This window comes from Sturnira hondurensis, unplaced genomic scaffold (genome assembly GCF_014824575.4).
Source record: "Sturnira hondurensis isolate 20B ecotype Veracruz unplaced genomic scaffold, ASM1482457v3 Scaffold0018728, whole genome shotgun sequence".
Lineage (NCBI taxonomy): Eukaryota > Metazoa > Chordata > Mammalia > Chiroptera > Phyllostomidae > Sturnira > Sturnira hondurensis.
In genome coordinates, this window is record NW_028091359.1 from 15,388,544 (window position 1) to 15,409,896 (window position 21,353).

Genomic DNA, 21,353 nt, shown 5'->3' on the forward strand with positions numbered 1-21,353 from the left:
TTGACATTGTGTACTGGAATAAATAATCATAATAGAAAGCGCTCCTTGAATCAAGTATCACATATAAATACTTAGAGAAAATTAAAATAATTTAGTGTTTTTTAAAAATAAGAAGTTAACTAGGCAACTACTTCTTTCATACTCAACATACAGGTCAAATACTTTCTCACAACACAAGAAAGCCTCTACTGCGGGGTTACTGAAAATCCATCACTCACGACCTTGGCTGTTAACCCTGCACCTTCAGAATGACGCCATCCAACGACAGCTCGTGAACAACCAGAACTAGTTCCTTTCCAAACTTAACAATTTTAAAAAATGATAGGTTAAGATAAGTTTTGAGTTCAAATTTTAAAGGTTATTTTTGAACAAAGGCATTTTTGTTTTTTACCCATGGGAATGGGTAAAAAACAACACACTTAATTTAGGAATTTTAAACATTTATAGTATTTTTGCTTTCTTTGCTAAAGTACGTTATGCTTTATAGTACAACTCTTTAAAAAAAACTTTTTTTTATTCTAAGTTATGAGTATCTTGCAGTTAAGAACTGGGTCTTAATAATTTGTGTTCTGCTTCAGTGACCAGGGGAAAGCAGAACATGATTTAATACTTACTGTTTGCTTCTATAACACACACTATGCTGGGCACTTTACATGTATTTAATCCCATAATAAATATATAAATTAGAAATTATAACCTCAATTTTTCAGATGAGGCAAGAGGCTAGGTGACTTGGCCAAAGAAATTTTTATTCAGACTGACTCATACTCTTCAATACATTTTGCTCAGTTATTTAAAGAAATAATTCCAAAATTTATTTTTCCACTTAGACGTACCTACTTTGTGGATAATCAAAGAGTTGTGGACTTGAACTCAAAAATCATTTAGCAAAGTATTCAGTCAAAAAAAGAATTGTATTTTTACCTGGGCTTTGCCTAAATTACGTTGGAGAAAATAACATCAACATTTACTGCTACCTACTGTGAGACAGTTGTAGATGTTATCTTATTTAATCCTCCCAACAATTCAGTAAGAAAAATGTTCCTCCAGAGGAGGAAATGGTGCTTCAAAAGTGCTGCAGCTTGCCTAAGGCCACAAGTAAACAGAATAAACACTTCACTCACTTCTTAGGAAAGAAATCTCACTATGAGTAATTACCCAACTGACAGTTTCTCAGAACATACAATTTGCTCTCCAAGGCTCTATTCTAAATATTTAAATTATATACCTAATCACATTACTAGAGAGCCTCAAGTGTTTACTTACAAACATTAATTAAAAGCACTCAAATCATATAGTTCCAAATTGTGTTTCAACATAAGCTCTGTTAAAGTCATTTCTTAGTCATTTTTGTGGCTTATTGCACTTCCGGAACCAACTATTGATAAACTTCCTCTTTTTCAACAGAAACCATTTCAGTTCGCTAGAGGACCATTTTAAATCTAAACTGAACCACCCCTTTGCTTTCTTAGCCAAATCACCAAAATGTCCAGTTAGAACAAGAATTTAGCATCCTGCAAAAGAAGTTAACAGCTGAGGTAAGAAAACTTTCATATAGGCGATCTGGCTTGATCTTTGTTTTATTTAAAATATATATATTTGAAACTAAAATGACATTAATGCTTTAAACTTAAACTCTGGTAATCTAAAGCTGTTTATAACAGATTTTGTGATTTTTGTTGCATGGAATTAAAAAACACTCAGTGCTGAGCTTGGCCTGGAGAAAAACTTTCACCTAAGTTTATGTGTAGTCTAAAATTTCACCTGGGTCTGTTAACCTTAGTTCCATAATTAAAAGAAACTACAGCCATGGCCAATAAAGCTAAGGGCTAGAAATTAAACTAAAATCCATGAGATAGGACTGACCTTACAACCCCAAAATACCACTGTTAAAAATTTTGATTTGCTTCCTATAATTTTCCTATTCATGATATAATCCATAGATTTGAATTATCTTTATTTTTAAATCCCCTTCAGTTTCCATAGTAAGAATAGTCACCTTCACTTAATTTAAAAAGAAGCCAATGGAGATTAGATGAGGTACTTGATTACCATCATTATATATGCTTTTTTATATAAATAGGACTTTATATTTAAGTAATAGTGATGACATAAAAATACCACTCATTTTTAAGTTCATTAAGACAAAACTGTTATGATAAAATATAGGTATATAATCATATCATCTACATATTTATGTCACATTATCTGAGCCTTTAGTAAACAGTATAAAATAGATACAGAAAAAAACACCCAGAGTAAATAACAGAAAATTGCTAATAGGCATAAAAGGTGTCTACTCAGTGAGTAAACTGGGAAATTACAAAGTAAATATCTTCAAAATAAAAATTACAGAGAGTTTACACAGATTTATAACATCATGGAATAATAAATTCTTAGTGAACAATAACCTATATCAACACTTCATAAATACTTACGACTTTCCCTTATGTAAGTCCACTTTGAATTTCTTCTCCATAATTACTACAGAAATTAGAAATATTAGACAAGACTTGGCAATGTACTTTTAAAGGGTCAGTCCTAAATTTAGAGTTTAATAGTACTTGTGTTTTTCAACTAATTCCAATACAATTCTACTTAAAAGGAAATTACGAATTCTGAATAAGTTTAAATTTGTTAAATATAAATCTAATTCTTTTTTAATGTCCAATTTTTAAAAATCACATCAAATGTGACAGCTTATAGGCTAATCATTCAAAACTCCCATAACTATTTTTATGGAGTCACAGGACTAAAACGGTTTTCTAGTTCTTTTCCTACCCTTTACAAAAAGCTACCTCCAAAAGTTACTTACATATCTGTTCCCAGAGAGTTCATACCTCCTTTATTCATAAAGCATTTCTATTTCATAATTTTACTATAAAAGCCAGTGCAGCCTGTATAGAGGGACATGTCATAGAAGGAAAGGGCTCTGGTACAAGACTGACGTGGTTTCTGTATTGGTGCTGCGACTTAGAGCTGTGACACTTTGGCGAATTACCCAGTTTCTCTGTTGTCTTAGTATCTTTTTCTGCAAGACGCAGCTAATACCACCTTGCTCAGTAAAGTGGGATGATACTCAGGAAATGGTGGAAATTATTATTGATAGAAGATGGCTATCAAATACTTATCATTAACACAGTTCAAGGTTAATTTCCCTTTCTGTCTTCCTCAAGATACAGGATTGCTGTTTATTTTTCCTGTTATGGCCTAACTTCACTAGTTCAAGATACACTAATACTAATTTTTAATGTTATATTTACATTGTAACTTGTATCAAACTAACTGAAACTCAGATACTATTTCTGATACTGCTATCTACATTTGCCTTTTTGTCTAGGGTATGCTCTCCAAATCTGTTTCCTTAAAAAATACAAGGCATATTTCTTATTATGTCCAACTTAACAGCGTTAATTTTAAATGCTGCACCATTTATGTACTTATGCATTATATTTATGAGCATATGTCTAATATATGGGACTCCTGCTTTACTGTAACTGCACTTTAACATGCTGAGTTAAAACTCACATTTTTTATTCTTTAAAAAAATTTTAAATTTATTTATTTATTTATTTTCAGAGAGAGGGGAAGGGAAGGAGAGAGGGAGAGAAATATCAATGTGTGGTTGCCTCTCATGTGTCCTCCACTGGGAACTGGCCTGCAACCCAGGCATGTGCCCTGACTGGGAATCGAACCACTATCGTGTGGTTCACAGGCCCGTGCTCAATCCACTGAGCTACACCAGCCAGGGCTCTTTTAAAAATTTTTAAAATTTCAGGAAAAGGACCAAAATCATAGATTTAAAACTCGAAGTGCCAACCTAAAATAATGAGCAAATTATTACTGTGTGAAAATAGACACATTTAGGATTTGCCTCAGCAGCGAACTAGAAAAATGCTATATAGAATGTGCTTAGATTCCTTAGCATGATTAGGTGTAATTCTGGGGTGTGTGTGTGTGTGTGTGTGTGTGTGTGTGGTGGGGAAGAATCTTAAGGATATTTAGAGCAGACTGGGAGAGACAACTAATGAAGCCCTGAAAGACAGGTGAGTTTAAGATGGGTCATTCGAGTCTTCATCTTGGGAAGACAGGCCCCCTGCTGGCTCCCCGTACCACAAATACAGCAACAGGGAGCACCATTGTGCGGTTGCTTCTTTCACCTACAGTCTTTTCCCCGGACTTCTAATTCTGCCCACTTTAATATTCTTCCCCAACTTTTGCTAATGACATAACCACTACTTTTTCTTTGGCTTTTTACTTAACTCTTATTCTTTTCAATACCTTCTTTATTCGGTTGACTTCCCCTTTTCTATATATTTGCAGCTACTATAATTTTTGCCTTATTTTTCTCTTTTGTGTTATTTTACATTCCTTTGCATTCTCTTTTCTTTGCATTTTCTTCATCTTATTTGACATTCTCTCCTCCTTTTTATTCCCCTGCCCCATATGGCTCTTTCTACCTTCTATCTCTTCAGAAACAATGTGGATACTTTAGGTATACATAATTTATTTATAATACAGGGTCTGGCACAAATAACACCCCTCTTTACTATAAAAAATCTTTTCTTACAAAATCATAAGCATGTAATTCTGTAATATAACAATATCACACTCAAGCACACAATATGACATTTTAGGTGAAATGTTCAAATTGTTGGCCATCACATGGGAGACATTCACATACACTACCAACCACACTCAATGGCATTACTTGCGCAGGACGCTGTACATACATTAAATAGATTTCCACACTGGTAATAACACTGGCCTCACTGTCTCTGAGCTAGAAAAATGTCAGTTTCTTTACTATTATACCCCCATTTATTCTTTTTAAAAAATCCTGCTAACCCTTTTCTGAATTGCTGTAGAATTCTACCTGTCACAGATTCAAGCATTCTGACGTAGCAGACTCCAGGAGGGTAGACCACTAATCAAAGCGTGAAAAAGGGGGTAAGACAGGTAAAAAACTAGAATTTGGTTTTAATATGGTTGCAAAGCTTACATGATAAGTAAAAAAAATCATTTACTGACATGAACCTATCAAATTTGATTTTACAAACTAAACTGGATTTATAATTATGTTCCTGTTTGGGCTCTTTCCTTCCCTAATGCCACCCCGCCCCCCCTTTTTTTAGCTGATTGAGAAGAGGAACCATGTGGGCTTTTTTTTTTATTTTAAGCAAAGTCACAAAAGAACATTTTTGGCTGAAGACAATTCATAGTCTGCATCTCTATTGCTTTGAATGGCATTTTTTAAAAACCAAAGGGCAACCTTGAAGAATAACACTTGTTGATGAGGCCTTTTCTTGGCAGGTGGGGTGGAAATCTCTAAGAACAGCAGGTAGGAAATGGATAAATGATAACCATCTGGAAGTGATTCAAATCCCCATACGTATGCCAAGAGTTTCTAATTTTTTCATTACTAAACCTTTTGGAAAATGGATAACACACAGAATTTAATAACTTGGATCTCACCTTCTCTGTTTACATTCTGAAAGAAGTATTAATAAATATTGAAAAAGTGAAATGAAATGGAACAAACTTTACTGTGCCCCTAACATATGAGGCACCTTGTTGTAAAAGAATCAAAATACAAAAACATACTGCAGTTCAGGGGAGCAGAAAGAGCATATGCTTTGAAATCAGATGATCTTGGCTACAACTACCAGTCTGCCACTAACAGAGACGTAATATTGGGCAAATTGCGTAACACATTTGAATTTGTCTCTTTATCTGTAAATTAACAATTCTTCTATCTTTCACATAGTCATTTAAAGGTTAAATAAAATAAAGTATATAAAACACCTGGAATAGAACAGCACATAGTATGTTCTAGGTCCATATTTTTCTTTGTTTCTTTCTGCCTTCTTCAAGGTTCTTTTTAATCTTGGTTGAGGAAGTAAGGATAATAAAAACAAATTGTGAAAAGTAATAAAAAATAAACACAATTATTTAAAAATTGGAAGTATAAGTGAAGTATATACATGAAGAGTCATCTAAAGAACCATAAAGACAACAACAACTAGGGAACTCGGGGGAATGACTCATTTCTCTGGGCTGTGGCCAGTCACAGAGACCTTAGTTTCAGAAGGGGTCTGGAAGCTGAGGTTGGGAAGCTAAGGACCGGTTCATACAGGCAGTCAGAGCAGGCAAAAGAATGGGTCTGGGAAAAAAAGCACACACTCTAAGCAGGTGAAAAACAGCATAATTAGAAGTGTTTGATCAGGAAATAAAGTGTGTGTTAACAAAGTATGTAAGAGGTACATTTAGCTGAATGAGAAATTTCAGTTAAGAGATACGCACTGGTACCAGTTTTCAAGCCGGAAGAAAGAAAATTCAGTTCAGAACTGTTGACAGCAATGGGGAACTCTCAAGGTTACTATGAAGTAACCTGATTAGAGGTGCTTTTAAGAAGATTAATTCATCAGCAGTGTGCAGGACAGTTTAAAGAAGTAGTAATTTTTAATATATATTTTTAAAGATTTTATGTGTTTCTGGAAAGAGGGGATGGGAGGGAGAAAGAGAGGGAGAGAAACATGGATGTATGAGTCATACATCAATCAGTTGCCTCTTGTACACCCACTACCAGGGAACATGGCTCCGCAAACTAGGCATGCGCCCTGATTGGGAATTGAACCAGCGACCCTTCAGTTTGCAGGCCAGCACTCAATCCACTGAGCCACACCAGCCACAGCTAAAGAAGAAAATTAAATATTTTTAAATTTAGGCTTGAAGTATTAGAAAAAATAGACTGTACAAGAAAAAAAATCATACATTTTCCCTAGGGTAATCTGTTATTATTGTGTACCAAGTAGCAGAAGAGTAAGCAAAGAAAACTCATGTACTGAAAATCTATTTGCAAAAGGTGAGGGAGCTCCTTTTTTCCTTTTACTGTACCTTGCACAAAACATCAGATCTCTCTCCAACTGGCCTACAAATCATAGAAAAATCAGTTTCTAAACACATACACCAGGATCTAACAGTGGGCTTTTCCTTTCCCTACAGCAGAAAAATAACTGAGCAGTTACCACTCTTTAATGATGTGTGAAGCAAGAGTATTACACACAGGGCTGAAAACTATATTAGTATGGTTCCCTACTTTAGAGATAAGACTGCTGAGAAAAGGAGAGATTAAGTGACTAGTTCTCATGGTTAGATAGGAAATTAGGTGATGGAAGTAAAACTGGAGCTTAACTAACTCATGTTTGACATCTACCATATCCCACTAGAAGCCCCAGCTGCCTACCATCTACACACACACCTTCTGTTCCCGTGCCTATCTGTTGTCCCCCTTGCTGGAGCACTTTATTTGCTTAATTACAGACCTTTTAAGATTCAGTTCCAGCTGAGAAACTTTCCCCAAAGCCCTCCCTGACTAGATTAGTTCCTCTGTGTGTCTCCTGCATACCTTTGTGAACAAACCCATCAACTTATTATATTATTACTAGTTTGTTTCTACAACTGGAATCTTTTTTTTTGGTATCTTCTAAACCTAGAACAGGGCCTGACACAAAGATGATGTTTATAAATAAATGAATAAATAACTAAATGAAGTGGATGACGGTCAAGCAGCAGCAGCAGGACTACTTGACCATCTGGTGAGACAGGCCCATCCAGATTCAAAGCTTACTTTAGGATTTTGTGCTGCAGACTCTGAGTTGAACAGATCCTTAAAAAATATGAGGTCCTAACACAAAGATATAGTACTAAACACAAATGATATTGCAAAGATCACTTATATGATATAGACTCTGTGCATAAGAAGTGCATATAGGCAGTACTATTAAAAATAGAGAAGTTGGGAGAAGAGTCAGTTCTGAGACAAAAATGAAGTCTGTTATTTTTGTTTTTAATCCTCATCCAAGGACATGCTTATTGATTTTAGAGAGAGAGGTAGGGAGAAAGAGAAACATTGATGTCAGAGAGAAACATCAATCAGCTACATCTCATACACATTCCAACTGGGGACCAAACCTACAACCTAGGCATGTGCCCTAACCGGGAATCAAACTCACAACCTTTCAGTTTATGGGATGATGCTCTGACCAACTAAGCCATGCTGGCCAGGGCTGACTTCTGTTTTAAATGCTGAGTTTGTTGATAGTAGGATGTATACATGGAAATATCCACCAAGAAGTCATACAAATAGAACTAGAATTAAGGAGATTTGGGCTGGATGTATAGGTTTGGGAGCTCTAGCATAAAGGTGAGAACTGAAAGCTTACAGATTCAGAATCAGAGAAAAATAGGTAAGATGAGGACTGAATAACAAGTACTAATATTTAGGAGGCAAGAGAAAAACAGGATCTAGTGAGATTAATACAAAAGGAAGACTACTACAAAGAACTCTTTGAGAGGTAAGTGGTGAGGGAATAGTCAGTAGCATCAAATATGGTCAAGAGGGGGAAAAACAGAAAGGAAATATCTTTGGATAAAATAATGGTTTCTGGTGTCCTTCAAGGCAGCAGGATCAACAGACTTCACGTCCTAAAGAGGGAAAAAGTAGAGAGTACATGGAACTGACACAGAGCCTATGTATTTGAGAAGTATGGCTGTGAAATGAAGGATTGTAATGTAATAAAGCTGGAGGGGAGGGGCGGGGCAGCAGGGCCAAGTACAGATCTCCTGAAAGAGTTAAGAGAGAACACTGTCTGTAAGGTTCAAATGTTGTACGGTAAGTTACAGCATATTCAAAAGTCATTTATAACACTAGCTTTTAGTATATCAAGTCCAAATTAGGAATAATAAATACTTATCAGGTAGCTACCTACTTTATGCCAGACACCAAATGAGACCTAATTGTCTTTTTTTTTTATTATAAAACCAGTGGTAAAAAGGAAACAATCTGAAATGGATCCCAAATATTTCATCTTCATCTTGTTTTGCGGACACCTGAACAATACATTTTTCTCACCGATAAAAGCAATTACAACAGAGAAGCAGCCACAGTCTACTTTACTTAGCTCATCAGCGTCCTATGTCTTGGCTAATTCTCAAAACCCAACAGAGAACCCTTTGGGTCAACCAACACCAACTGCCAAAGTTTCTGCTGGACAACCAACAGCAGTTACCACTTTTGGAAAACCAGCAGCACAAACTCCTGCTGGACAACCACCTGCCTATAACACCACAGGGCAACCAACACCAGCGGCCAATACCTCCTCTCAGCAAACAACACAACCTGTGTTCACTTCTGGCAGACAACTATCAACATTTGCCCATACTTCTGCCAGGCACCCACAACCACCTGTCTCTGCTTCCACTCAACAACCGCCATCTGTCCGCCCTTCTTCTAGAAAACCAGTACCACTGACTATGGAAACTCCATCCATACAACCAACACCAGCAGCTGATGAAAGGCCACCTGGGATTACACCAGGATTCATCACAGGAGATACCAGGATCACACAAACCCCACATAAAACTGATTACAATTACGTAGTTGCCATAATAGTTGGTGTATTTCTGGTTTCTCTGTTGGTAGCTACAGTCATGATTGTACTATGCAAATGCCTGAGAAAACCAGTTTTAAATGATCAAAACTGGGCAGGCAGGTCTCCATTTGCTGATGGTGAAACCCCTGATATGTGTTTGGATAACATCAGAGAAAACGAGGCACCCACAAAACGTACATCAATTATTTCACTTATGGCCTGGAGACCAAACAAAAACACACTTTTAGCGGATGACTTAGAAATTAAGTTGTTTGAATCAAGTGAAAACATTGAAGATTCCAACAACTCCCAAACAGAGAAAATAAAAGATCAAGTAAATGGCACATCGGAGGAGAGTGCTGGTGGGTCAACAATCGGCACTGCTGTTTCTTCTTCAGATGACGTGGACCTGCCTCCGCCGCCTCCTCAGCTCCTTGATTTGGAAGGAGAGGAGGGAAACCAATCTGATAAACCCGCAACGACAATTTCATCTCCTCTCCCCAACGAGTCCACCAGTCTCCCCCCATCTCTGGACTGCATTGATCAAATTTGTGAAGAACATAATTCTGAGTTGAAACCGTCATTTCCACCTCCCCCTGACTCGCTTAACTTGCCCCTACCACCGGAAGATTTTATGAAAACCCTGGAAGATTCCAACAATGAGATCCAATGTCAGGAGATCTCAATTTTTCCTAATGTTGATCAAGATCTCAATGAATCCCTGCCACCCCCACCGGAAGAACTGTCATAGATATTACTGCTTGCTTTTTAGATGATTTTCAATCCTTTTCAAAGGACTCTCTTTCATTTGTCTTCATATGATGAAATATATTAAATGGCAACTGGTAGCCAATTTTTATTTTTATTCAGGAGCTATCCAAAATCTGCTCAAAGCCCATGGGCACGGTGAAACTTATTTTTTAAAAATATATACAACAGTGATTTACTGGCTATAGCATATAACTTTAATGTAGAGTATATTTTACATATGTGGATGGTATGTATATGTGTCAATAACTTAACCATTTTGGAAAGAATCTATGTATACTTAGTATCACTCAATAGATTTTTTTTTCCTGGAAAGCTATGTAACAAGTTACCTTGAATAAATAAAATTTTATTTTTCCATTTCAAAGTCTGAGGTGGAGGAAATGAAAAATTAAATACATACTCCAAGTTCTATTTATTTATTTTAAAAAGATTTTATTTATTTATTTTTTAGAGGTAGGGGAAGGGAGAAAGAGAGAGAGAAAGAGAGAGAGAAACACCAATGTGTGGTTGCCTCTCACACAGCACCAACTGAGGATCTAGCCTACAACCCAGGCATGTGCTCTGAGAATTGAACTGGCGACCCCCTAGTCTGCAGGCCAGCACTTAATCCACTGAGCCACATCAGCCAGGGTCATACTCAAAGTTTTAAACAGTTTTAAATTAATACCTAGTTTTAAATTAATACCTCTAATGAATATTCTAAATTCATAGGATGAGTGATTAAAATGTATGTTTGTAAATAGGGACATGCATTTTATAAAAGGAAATAAAGAAATTTCCTTCCAGCTTTCACTGGAATCTTTCTCTATTTCAAAGGAGAGAACGTTCCTTTTAGCATTTAAATATGTTTTCATTTGCAAAACATATTAAAATATCAAAGTTGGGGGCTGGGTTGGAGACATTTACTCTGAAAAAAAAACATGAGCAAGCACCATAAAATGGAGACATTTTCCTGTCTTCTTAGAGGAGCCAAAGTTTTGAAACCAGCCTCCTGACACACCTTAAGGACCCAAACGACATGAAATTCTACTAAGAAAAATTAAAAAAACAAAAAACAAAAACAAAAAAACCTCCTGTGGCTTCATTTCAAATTTGGACGATTTCTCTAAGAAAAACAGATTGTACTGAAATGCAGATGGTTCTCAACTTTCATGAAACTCATACTTTACATTTAAACACCAGAAATTCTTTAACTATCTTTCTTATGCAGAATTTCATTTTTTAAAAATTTATTTGAGAGAGAGAGAGAGAAACATTGATTTGTTGTTCACTTATTTATGCATTCACTGGTTGCTTCTTGTGTGTGCCCTGGCCTGGAATTGAACCCACGACCTTGGCATATTGGGGATGATGCTCTAACCAACTGAACTACCCAGCCAGGTCCCAGAATTTAATCTTTTATCCATCACCTGACAAGTGATAAATCTGAGTTATCAGAGTAGGGATGCACTGCTCTTTGTCAAAGTCGAGGTGTCAAGTGCTCAGTGGCCTGCACTTGTGCAGTACGCCTGCAGTAGGGCCCCTCTGCTTCACAAGCCCGAGTTCTTCCTCCTTCCCCCACCCTAACTCCTGTGGGAAACAGTCACTTAGAATGAAGTGTGGTGCCTTACTGGTGAAGCTGTAACCTCTAGTACTTCTGGAGTTTTTCTGAAAAAAATATAGTATTTATTCATAGTATGGTGTTCAAAAAATTAAGTTTCATCTTCAATAAAAACTAGCAGACTTTTGGACAGTTTCTCTTTAAGTCTTTTAAACCATCCCTTACTGAGCATTAAAACTATTTATCTGCAGAAATACTTTCTTGAGCTGCTTATTTTTCCTGAATAAGCATAATGTTTACTCTCATACCATGTTGGTTCTCCTCTGTCTTCCACATTAAAAAGTTTCTTTCAGCCCATATGTAGCTCAGTGGATTAAGCACGGGCCTGCAAACCACAAGATCGCGGATCGATTCCCAGTCAGGGCACATGCCTGGATTGCAGGCCAGTTCCCAGCAGGGGACTCACAAGAGGCAACCATACATTGACATTTCTCTCCCTCTCTCCTTTCCTTCCCCTCTAAAAATAAAAAACTATTTTTTTAAAAGTTTCTTTCATGTGTTTTTCAGACTTTGCACTTTCAAGGTACTTTACCTACCAGCAATCAGGAGTTTAAGAATTTCCTATTATTCTTTTGAATTTTAAGTATTCTTGTTACAGTAAGACATGTTTTTATATTTGGTCGGCTTAAACTTGCCTTAAATCATCATAATCTTTCTCATTTTACAAATAAAATTGTTCCCTAACAGGCTCTTTCTACACTTTTGCTCTTCTTTTTCGTCAACTTCTTTCCTGACTTCTTGAAGGATGGGTATGGGAAAATATAAGGAAATACCAAGGCTCATAAATAAATTAAGAACGGCCGATCTGTTCACAGTCTTGGCTGATTTCTTCAAACATGACAGGCAGCTATTCTCCTTCTGCTCTTTGTACAATAAAACAGACTACTGTTAGCAGCTGGTTTTGGGGTTTTTTGTTTCTTAAGAAATTCTCTGCCAAGGGGAAAATAATTCCTATTTACTGCATGCAATTTTTCCCAACTGAGGTCAGTGGAAGCAGAACAGCCAAACAGTGGCTATTCTTGCTTGATCAGCAACAGAAAAAATTAGCAAGCTAATAAAAGAAATATAGGAGAGAAAAAATTTTGGAACAAAGAAAAATTTACAGAAAAGATTAAAGAACCAAGATCCAGAAGAGAAAGTCTATTTCATGAATACAGCAAGAGGACAAGGCACAGGGTAATTAAAAGCAGACCAAATTACACACCACATCCCAGTGGTGCTCTCACCAGATCAGCATTAACCAGATTCAGAAACCACCCTGACAACCAACCAGCTGAACCCCTTTTATTTGTTAACCACTGAAAAAACAAGCCCAGAGAGACTGAGCGACTGGTTTAGAAGTGGTATCAAAAGCCAACTTTGGCCTCAGCTAGGGGCTCAGTTGTTTGGAACACCATCCCGAAAACCAAAAGACTGCAGGTTCGATCCCCCCTTGGAGCACACAGAGGAGGCAACCGACTGATGTTTCTCTCTCTCAAATCAGTAAGCGTGCCCTGGGGTGAGGATGAAAAAAATGCTGTATTTGTTCCCTGACTCCTAGTTCAGCACTCCTTGCACTAACACTTAGACCAAAGAGCACTGACTTCATCTGCTGCAACAAACATGCATCACATATGTATTCTGTTTAGTGTAGGTAGTGGGGATACAATAAATCAGATGAGGTGACCTGTAATTGTTGTTATCACCTAGTTCTGATAAAAAAGTCAAGTAGCAAAATATTTAGGCACCTATAACTAAAACACTGTGGTACTGGTAGGTCATTAGACAAACAGATCAATGGGACAGATGGGGAGCCCCCAAATAGACTCCAATCTCAAATCAGGGGGGAGAGTACTGGGACAACTGAATATATATTTGAAAAAATAAAACTGGATCTATATGTCATGCTACATAGGAATAAATATCAGATGACTAAAGATCTAAATATTAAAAATGAAATTATTGCCCTGGCTGGTGGAGCTCAGTGGATTGAGCGCGGGCCTGAGAATCAGAGGATCACAGTTCGATTTCCAGTGAGGGCACATGCCTGGGTTGCAGGTCAGGTCCTAGCAGGGGATGCATGAGAGGCAACCATACGTTGATATTTCTCTCCCTCCCTTCCCCTCTATAGATGAATAAATAAAATCTTTAAAAAAATGAAATTATCTAAGTTAATAGGTGAAAACAAGTGGGTTCTTTTTTAAACTGGAAGTGAGAAAAACGTTCCTGGCTGAGACTCAAAATTCAGAGGTGATCAAAAGAAGACTCCAATTATATAAAACTTCTAAATGGCAAAAACAAACATATAAAGTCACCATAATAAAGTCAAAACACAAATGACAAACAAAAAACTTCCACAACTTTAAGTCAAAGGGCCACTATCTCTGAAATCAAAAAAGCCTCCTTAATACAGAGGAGGGTGGGAAAGACCCACAACACAACAGAAAAAAAAAATAAATATCCTTAAAAACTTATATAAAGATATACAACCTTCCTCATAATAAATGAGATGCACTTAAAATTACACCGAGATACTATTATGCTTATTGACATAAATCCAAAGTTCAACAACAAGGTCTATAGTGAGGCTCTACAGAACTAGACTACAAAGTGGTATTGTCTATGGAGAGGAAGTAGGTAATAACCAGAAAAACTTCAAATTATTTCACCCTTTTACAGAGCAGTCCTACTTCTAGAAATATTTTTCAAAGGATCATAGGGCAAAAAAAATGAAATAACTTACGAGGAAGAGTATTCACTGTGGCATTATTTATAACAGCAAAAGCCTGGAAACAACTCAGATGTCCATCGTAGGGATCTGGTTGAATAAACCATCGTGTACTCTCAAGGGCGGTACTATGTATCATAAAATGAATGAGAAAGATCCCTATGCACTGATATGGAATGATCTTCCAGATATATTATTAAAAAATTAAAAACAAGATGTGTAACAGTACATTTAGTAGGCAACCTTTCATATAAGGGGATAAGCACATATAATTCATACATTTTTTTATGTTTGCAAAAAAGAAATACAGATCAGGAACAACCAAAAATAGTCACTAACAGGAGTATGAAGAGAAAAGGGAGGAGGGAATACAGAAGCAAGATTTCTCTGAATATTATCTTGTTGTATAGTTTTGACTTAAGCACTCCCTAAAAACTGGTGACAACTGAAATAAATGAATCTTTTAAGTAAAGTTGATGATATAAAAATATAGAAAAAACAATTACTTCATGTTGCATTAGAATACAGAATTGACTGTACATCCTTGGTGAAATATATTCTAAGAACAAACAGAGCTGCACAGAAATTTTTAATGTTATTCAGTAGTCTGTAACCTAATTGTACCAATACTGGTATTATTTTGAAACTATTTTAGGATAATACAAACAAGAAATTATGTTAATGCTGTTAGGAAATATGGGGAATAGAGAAACAAGTCAACACTTTACAAGAGGGAAAACAGATGAATCCAGATGAGGAACATTCTAGAGAACAAATAACTGAGTTCTGGTAACACGGAGAGAAAAGGGGCGAGGAGGCAGGAGAAGAAACCGACCCACCTGGAGGGCAACCTAACAATTTCTATCTTGCCAGTTTTTCCATGCTTTTAAAAAACTTTATTCAGAACTCTTGGCTGTTTTCAGCAGAAAATTCAGTCTGAAGAACCAACAGTTCTTCAGACTGAATTTTGACTATAATTCTTGACTATAGTTCTTCAGACTATAATTTTGCTAATTATAATTACCAAAAGTAATTATAATACTTTTAGTCTCAAATAAGCACAAATGTTATCAATTTAAGAAATAAAGGTAATCTGATTGGGTTTCCAAACTGTTGATTGACATGGGACAGTTGTTCCCTGGTAGGTAATTTGTTACACCTTCCACAGCGTTGGCACAATATATCCTAGGGCGGTGTGTTTCACCATAGCGGATGCAAATGAACTTAGTACTTAGTCTAGTTTATGACAGTTGCCTATATAGCTGTGATTCCTGACTCAACAGAAGACTTATCTAAAATGTCATGTGTCTGAACAGTATCTAAAATAAGTTTTAAGAGACACTTAAGCCAATAAAAATTAGTTTTGGAATAATAGTAATATACTATTATTTCATGAGAATTTCTAAAAGCATAAGTTAAAGACAGTTTGTTACAATTCAAAGATATTAAAATGTTCCTCTTTTTTGAGAATTTTATAATAATCTTTGAATAAGAAGCAGCATTTGGTATGTCCCCAAACTTAGAAATGAGAAACAGTGCCACTACTATTATGTTGGAATTTTAAAATTATATGTAGCAGAATCTAATCTCAATAAATCTAAATCAATAAATCTAAACTCATATTCATTTAAACCCATTAATTAATGAAATAACATGTTCTTTCTTTCAAACGAAAGTACTGGCAAGGATAATGGAACTGAATAACTACTTCCTCATGAGCTTCCTAAAATTAAAAGAAGAGATTTGAGTGTTTGGTAAACTGACCCTCCACCACATCCCTTGAAGACACATTCCTTGAAGAGTATTAATGTAGAAGAGCTGAAACAGAAGAAATCTAAATGTCAAAACATTCCCTATTTCCACAACAATATTGCTGAATGGAGTATTTTTAACACATAACTTCTAAGCCCCAAGACTGATGACTGGTTTCTGAAATCTATAGAGAGAATCTTAAGAGTCCAAGGCTGAACCCTCAAAGTAAAGTGGGAATAAAGTACCTAATCAATAATAAACTTCTAACACTGCAGACTTTAAAAATGTAGATACTTTCTGAGGAACATTAGTTTTACACAACAGGTGACTCCTAGATTATAGTTTGCTTTCTAAGAAAATAATCTTCAAGTTTTAATACTAAATTTAAATTCTAATTGGGGTAAAATAATGGCAAATGTAATTCAGAGAAACACAAATGAATTAATAACTAGGTATAGAAAGATTTTCCTTAAATGTAATATGCTAATAATTGCTGGTTTTTAAATGGTAACAATTTGTAACGAACATGTGATAACTTTATTTACTTTCTTTTCTAAAGTAAACTGACTATTCTGGAAATTAGACAAGTTTTAACAGATTATACAATCAGTCCACCAAAGAGCAGAGCAGAATCTACCATACTCTGTTCTAATTTTATTAAACTCATGACCAAAGTGTTGCCTTTTACATTATTTTCCATAATTTCAGAAGTATAAATTGCTTTCTCATAAGATAAAATGTAAAACAGTCTGAAGAAATCACCTGAAATTGATTGTTTTTAAAACATAAAATCAAATGGATGGTCATTCATACAGTACCAAAGAGGTCTCTGGAGAAAATAATAGTCATATTTACTCGCCGAAGTTTCAGAAAGAAAAAGAATCCTTAACCCCAAAGGACATAAAATAAAATACATTTATTTTATCACTCATATTTTATGAACTGATAGTTCATAAAAGCATAAGATACTCATTTAAAAATGTAGCCTTGCTTGTGGTAGCCTGGGTCAAATGATCCTTTATATCAGCAAGATATAAATAATCATATTTAGGTACTTCTTACTTCCCATAAAGGAAGAATAATATTTGAGTGACTGATAAATTTGAAAAGCTGATTATACATAATAACCATCATGTTGGGGGAGTACATGGCAATCAAACAGATTGTATTGGGCTATTTTAAAAAGTGACACGATAACTGTACCAATTTTTTAGAAAAAAAATAAGGTAGGAGTTCAAAATAGTTAAACTAGTATCTTAGAAAACCATCCACAAGGAAGGTCAAATTTAACATTTTTCAACATGTAAAAAAGATGAAGAGCAGAGGCATTAAAACCTCCCCACAAATTCTTCATGAGGCAAATGTTAAAATGTGGAACATAAGCTCAGAGAAATACACAGAAATGAGTAAGGTCCAGATCTGCTGTGTGTGAGGCATTCCACCCTACAGCACATCTGACATGTGTAGGTATGCCTACAGCTATAAATTTAGAAAAAAATTTGGGTCCATTTTGTTGCGAGTGCACCTCTTGCAATAAATTTGAGTCAGCACCAATGACAGCCCTGCAGTCCTCCGATGTGGCGCTGATCAGGTGGCTGCAGAGCTCCAGCTCACAGCAACACACAATGCAGCTGAGCAGGCAAGCACAGCCCACAGCCAGAAGCGGTTCCTACTCTCCAGAACGAGGAGACCTTTAAGCTTAAGTTTCCCGGAGAAAATGAGATGCTGATGCTGAAGACGACACTATGGTAAGATGTTATTTAAATCAGTAAAAGATTGACCTTGGAATTTTGTCCCCTTTTCTTTCCTTCTTTTTCTTTCTTTCTGTCTTTTTTTTTTTTAAGAAAAAGAACGTTAGGATTGAATATATTTTCAATAGCAAACGCATGCACCAGAAATTTGCTGCAGTGTCAGTGGAGAAATTTCTCTTCAATATCCATTCACTTTGTAAATATACACATTGTTTTCTTTTAGAATCGGCACTGAAATATGCAGAAGAAAAATCACTTTATAAAATGTGAGGTTTGAAGGTATGGTGTTGGTCTGGATTTTGCAAGTGCCTTAAAATGTTTTGCTAGAATATATTTATCCTAAAAATACAAAGATGAATTTCAAAATATTGCTCTAATATCTAAATAAAATCTCATTCCCCCTCCACACATACACACAATTACATTACTGCAGAGATTTAAAAAAAGAGACACGACAGCCATTTTTCCCATCTGAGTAAAAAGAATATAAAAAACCCTAATAGCTTAAGATTCCAACTCTTTATTTGCAGAGAATGCTATTTTATAATATTAAAGCTCTGGGAAGATAAATAAGAAAGACTGTTTAAAAGAAGAGAGAAAATAAAGGAGAAAACTCTACTCCCTCCTGAGAGTAGAGGGAGAGAATCTCTACCACATAGCCCCAGTCGAAGGATTAAGCATTTGGACTATAAATGAAGGGGAGCTTTGTTAGTTTAATCACTGGAACAATTATAAAAGGACTCAACAACAACGAGGTTTATTGAAAATTTTGCCTGATGCTAACTGACCCATGCAGATGCCTAATTGTATTTGCATATTAAAAGAAGGGTATATCTGTTTGTTTCCAGGCTTTGATGGAATATCAGATACTGAAAATGTCTCCCAGCCTGTTCATCCTTCTGTTTCTCACACCTGGTATTTTATGCATTTGTCCTCTCCAATGTATATGCACAGAAAGGCACAGGCATGTGGACTGTTCAGGCAGAAACTTGACTACATTACCAGCTGGACTGCAAGAGAATATTATCCATTTAAACCTGTCTTATAACCACTTTACTGATCTGCATAACCAGTTAACCCAATACACTAATCTGAGGACCTTGGACATTTCAAACAACAGGCTTGAAAGCCTCCCTGCTCAGTTACCCCGGTCCCTCTGGAACGTGTCTGCTGCTAACAACAACATTAAACTGCTTGACAAAGCTGATACTGCCTATCAGTGGAACCTAAAATATCTGGATGTTTCTAAGAATATGCTGGAAAAGGTTGTCCTCATTAAAAATACACTAAGAAGTCTTGAGGTTCTCAACCTAAGTAGTAACAAACTTTGGACAGTTCCAACCAACATGCCCTCCAAATTGCATACTGTGGACCTGTCTAATAATTCCTTGACACAAATCCTTCCAGGAACACTAATAAACCTGACAAATCTCACACATCTTTACCTGCACAACAACAAATTCACATTCATCCCAGATGAAGCTTTTGACCAACTCTTTCAATTGCAAGAAATAACCCTTTACAATAACAGGTGGTCATGTGACCACACACAAAACATTACTTACTTACTGAAGTGGATGATGCAAACAAAAGCCCACGTCATAGGGACTCCCTGTTCTAGCCAAATATCATCTCTGAAGGAACATAACATATACCCCACACCTTCTGGATTTACCTCAAGCTTGTTCACTGTAAGTGGGATGCAGACAGTGGACACCATTAACTCTCTGAGCGTGGTAACTCAACCCAAAGTGACCAAAATGCCCAAACAATATCGAGCAAAGGAAACAACATTTGGCGCCACTCTAAGCAAAGACACCACCTTCACTAGCACTGACAAGGCTTTTGTGCCCTATGCAGAAGACACATCCACAGAAATGATCGATTCACATGAAGCAGCAGCTGCAACGCTAACTATTCATCTCCAAGATGGAATGGTTACAAACACAAGCCTCACTAGCTCAAAAAAATCATCCCCAACACCCATGACCCTAAGTATCACCAGTGGCATGCCAAATAATTTCTCTGAAATGCCTCAACAAAGCACAACTCTTAACTTACGGAGGGAAGAGACCACCACAAACGCAAAGACTCGTTTACCTTCTGCGGCTGGTGCTTGGAAAGTAAATGCGTTGCTTCTCTTACTGTTCAGTGTTGTGGTTGTGCTGGGCGTCTGAGGGTCTGCATTGTCTGCAACTAATGAAAGAACTCCTCCCTGATGTACAGTTGGGAAACTATGTCCCCATCTAACCAGTGATTCAAATATATTAAGTATTCAAAAAAGCCAGTGTTACCTTTCTGATCTGATGTAAATGAAGTAATTTGTCTTAAATAAAAGAAGTGCACAATGTCTTGGTACTTGCTGCTATTTTACTGTCTTAAGTAAAACTAATGAATTTCTTTTTTTAAAAATGAGATGTTTTCTTTTTAAGGCTTCAATTTATTGCACAAGATATAAAGCATCTTAACTTTAATATGTATTTTATGTATGTTTACACTGTCAAACATCTGGGGAAAAAATAAATGGTCTATGCTCATAACTGTGTCACTTGGCTTTCCAGTCACACCAACTTAACCTCACTGACTCAGTGAGGCTTGAAGTGACCTAGTCATTTTTGTCCTGGGTGCCTTGGTCAAGTCTCTATGGTAAGTGAAGTGTTGGAGGCACCCAAGGGTTTTGCCACTAGAGTAAAGCTGTGGTCACCACCCCATGAATGATTATGCCATGTCATTATTCTACACACAAGCCATAATCGTTTTAAATCTAGATGATGTCCTGTTTCTGAAGAACTCTTGGCTACTTTACAGATTATATAATGGACAAAACGCTCTTCAAAAAGCGAGAAGACACTAGGCTTTGCATTTTAATGGGGAAAGTTTAATGGCTTTGTTTTTTTGCATTTAAGAAGGTATTAAAAACAATGAAAAGTTTAGGTTTAAAGTCATATAAAGGAACAGTTTTAGTGCATATTTAACAAATCACTTATTCTGGAAATTTAAATACTTACAAAATTAAAAGTCTTCTATGTGCAGGAGAGAAAAATTTATTTTTTGCACATCACAAATTAGAATCTGACTTACCGCAATTAAAAATGAGATTTAGTTTCAGAATAAATCACGGAGACCAAACAAGCATGGGCAGTACTGAAGGAGGGCGGGCGAGGAAAAGAAAAGCAGGAAGGGAAAAAGAATGGGACTCATTTGGAACTACAGCTGGGCGAGGAACCCAATAACGCAGAAAGCAGGACCGGGGCTACGCACGGGACACATTCTTAGTGCTCCAAATCAAACTGCAGTGGGAATCCAACTAGAAGAAAATCAAGAATTTTCTTCAAATC

General features: G+C 36.3%; 3 protein-coding genes across 7 annotated transcripts in view; 2 read left to right on the plus strand and 1 right to left on the minus strand.

Moving 5' to 3' along the window:
* NF1 (neurofibromin 1) overlaps window positions 1-21,353 on the minus strand; it is a 233,814-nt gene that overhangs the window by 57,032 nt on the left and 155,429 nt on the right. The window lies entirely within an intron of this gene.
* EVI2B (ecotropic viral integration site 2B) lies at window positions 1,405-10,532 on the plus strand. Of its 2 annotated transcripts, XM_037069753.1 has the most exons (3): window positions 1,405-1,538; window positions 4,886-4,959; window positions 8,828-10,532. In XM_037069753.1, exon 3 carries the CDS (start codon window positions 8,851-8,853, stop codon window positions 10,183-10,185), a length of 1,335 nt encoding a protein of 444 aa, XP_036925648.1. In that variant the 5' UTR covers window positions 1,405-1,538; window positions 4,886-4,959; window positions 8,828-8,850; the 3' UTR covers window positions 10,186-10,532. The 2 variants fall into 2 exon arrangements, with proteins under 2 accessions (XP_036925648.1, XP_036925647.1); XM_037069752.1 differs by lacking the exon at window positions 4,886-4,959.
* Window positions 16,685-20,672, plus strand: OMG (oligodendrocyte myelin glycoprotein). Its single transcript, XM_037069754.1, has 2 exons — window positions 16,685-18,012; window positions 18,864-20,672. The coding sequence occupies exons 1-2, from the start codon at window positions 18,010-18,012 to the stop codon at window positions 20,190-20,192; spliced, it is 1,332 nt and encodes a 443-aa protein (XP_036925649.1). The 5' UTR covers window positions 16,685-18,009; the 3' UTR covers window positions 20,193-20,672.

What these genes read in the sequence shown, in the direction of transcription:
- EVI2B (XM_037069753.1), top strand. Translation starts at nt 8,851, where the DNA reads ATGGATCCCAAATATTTCATCTTCATCTTGTTTTGCGGACACCTGAAC.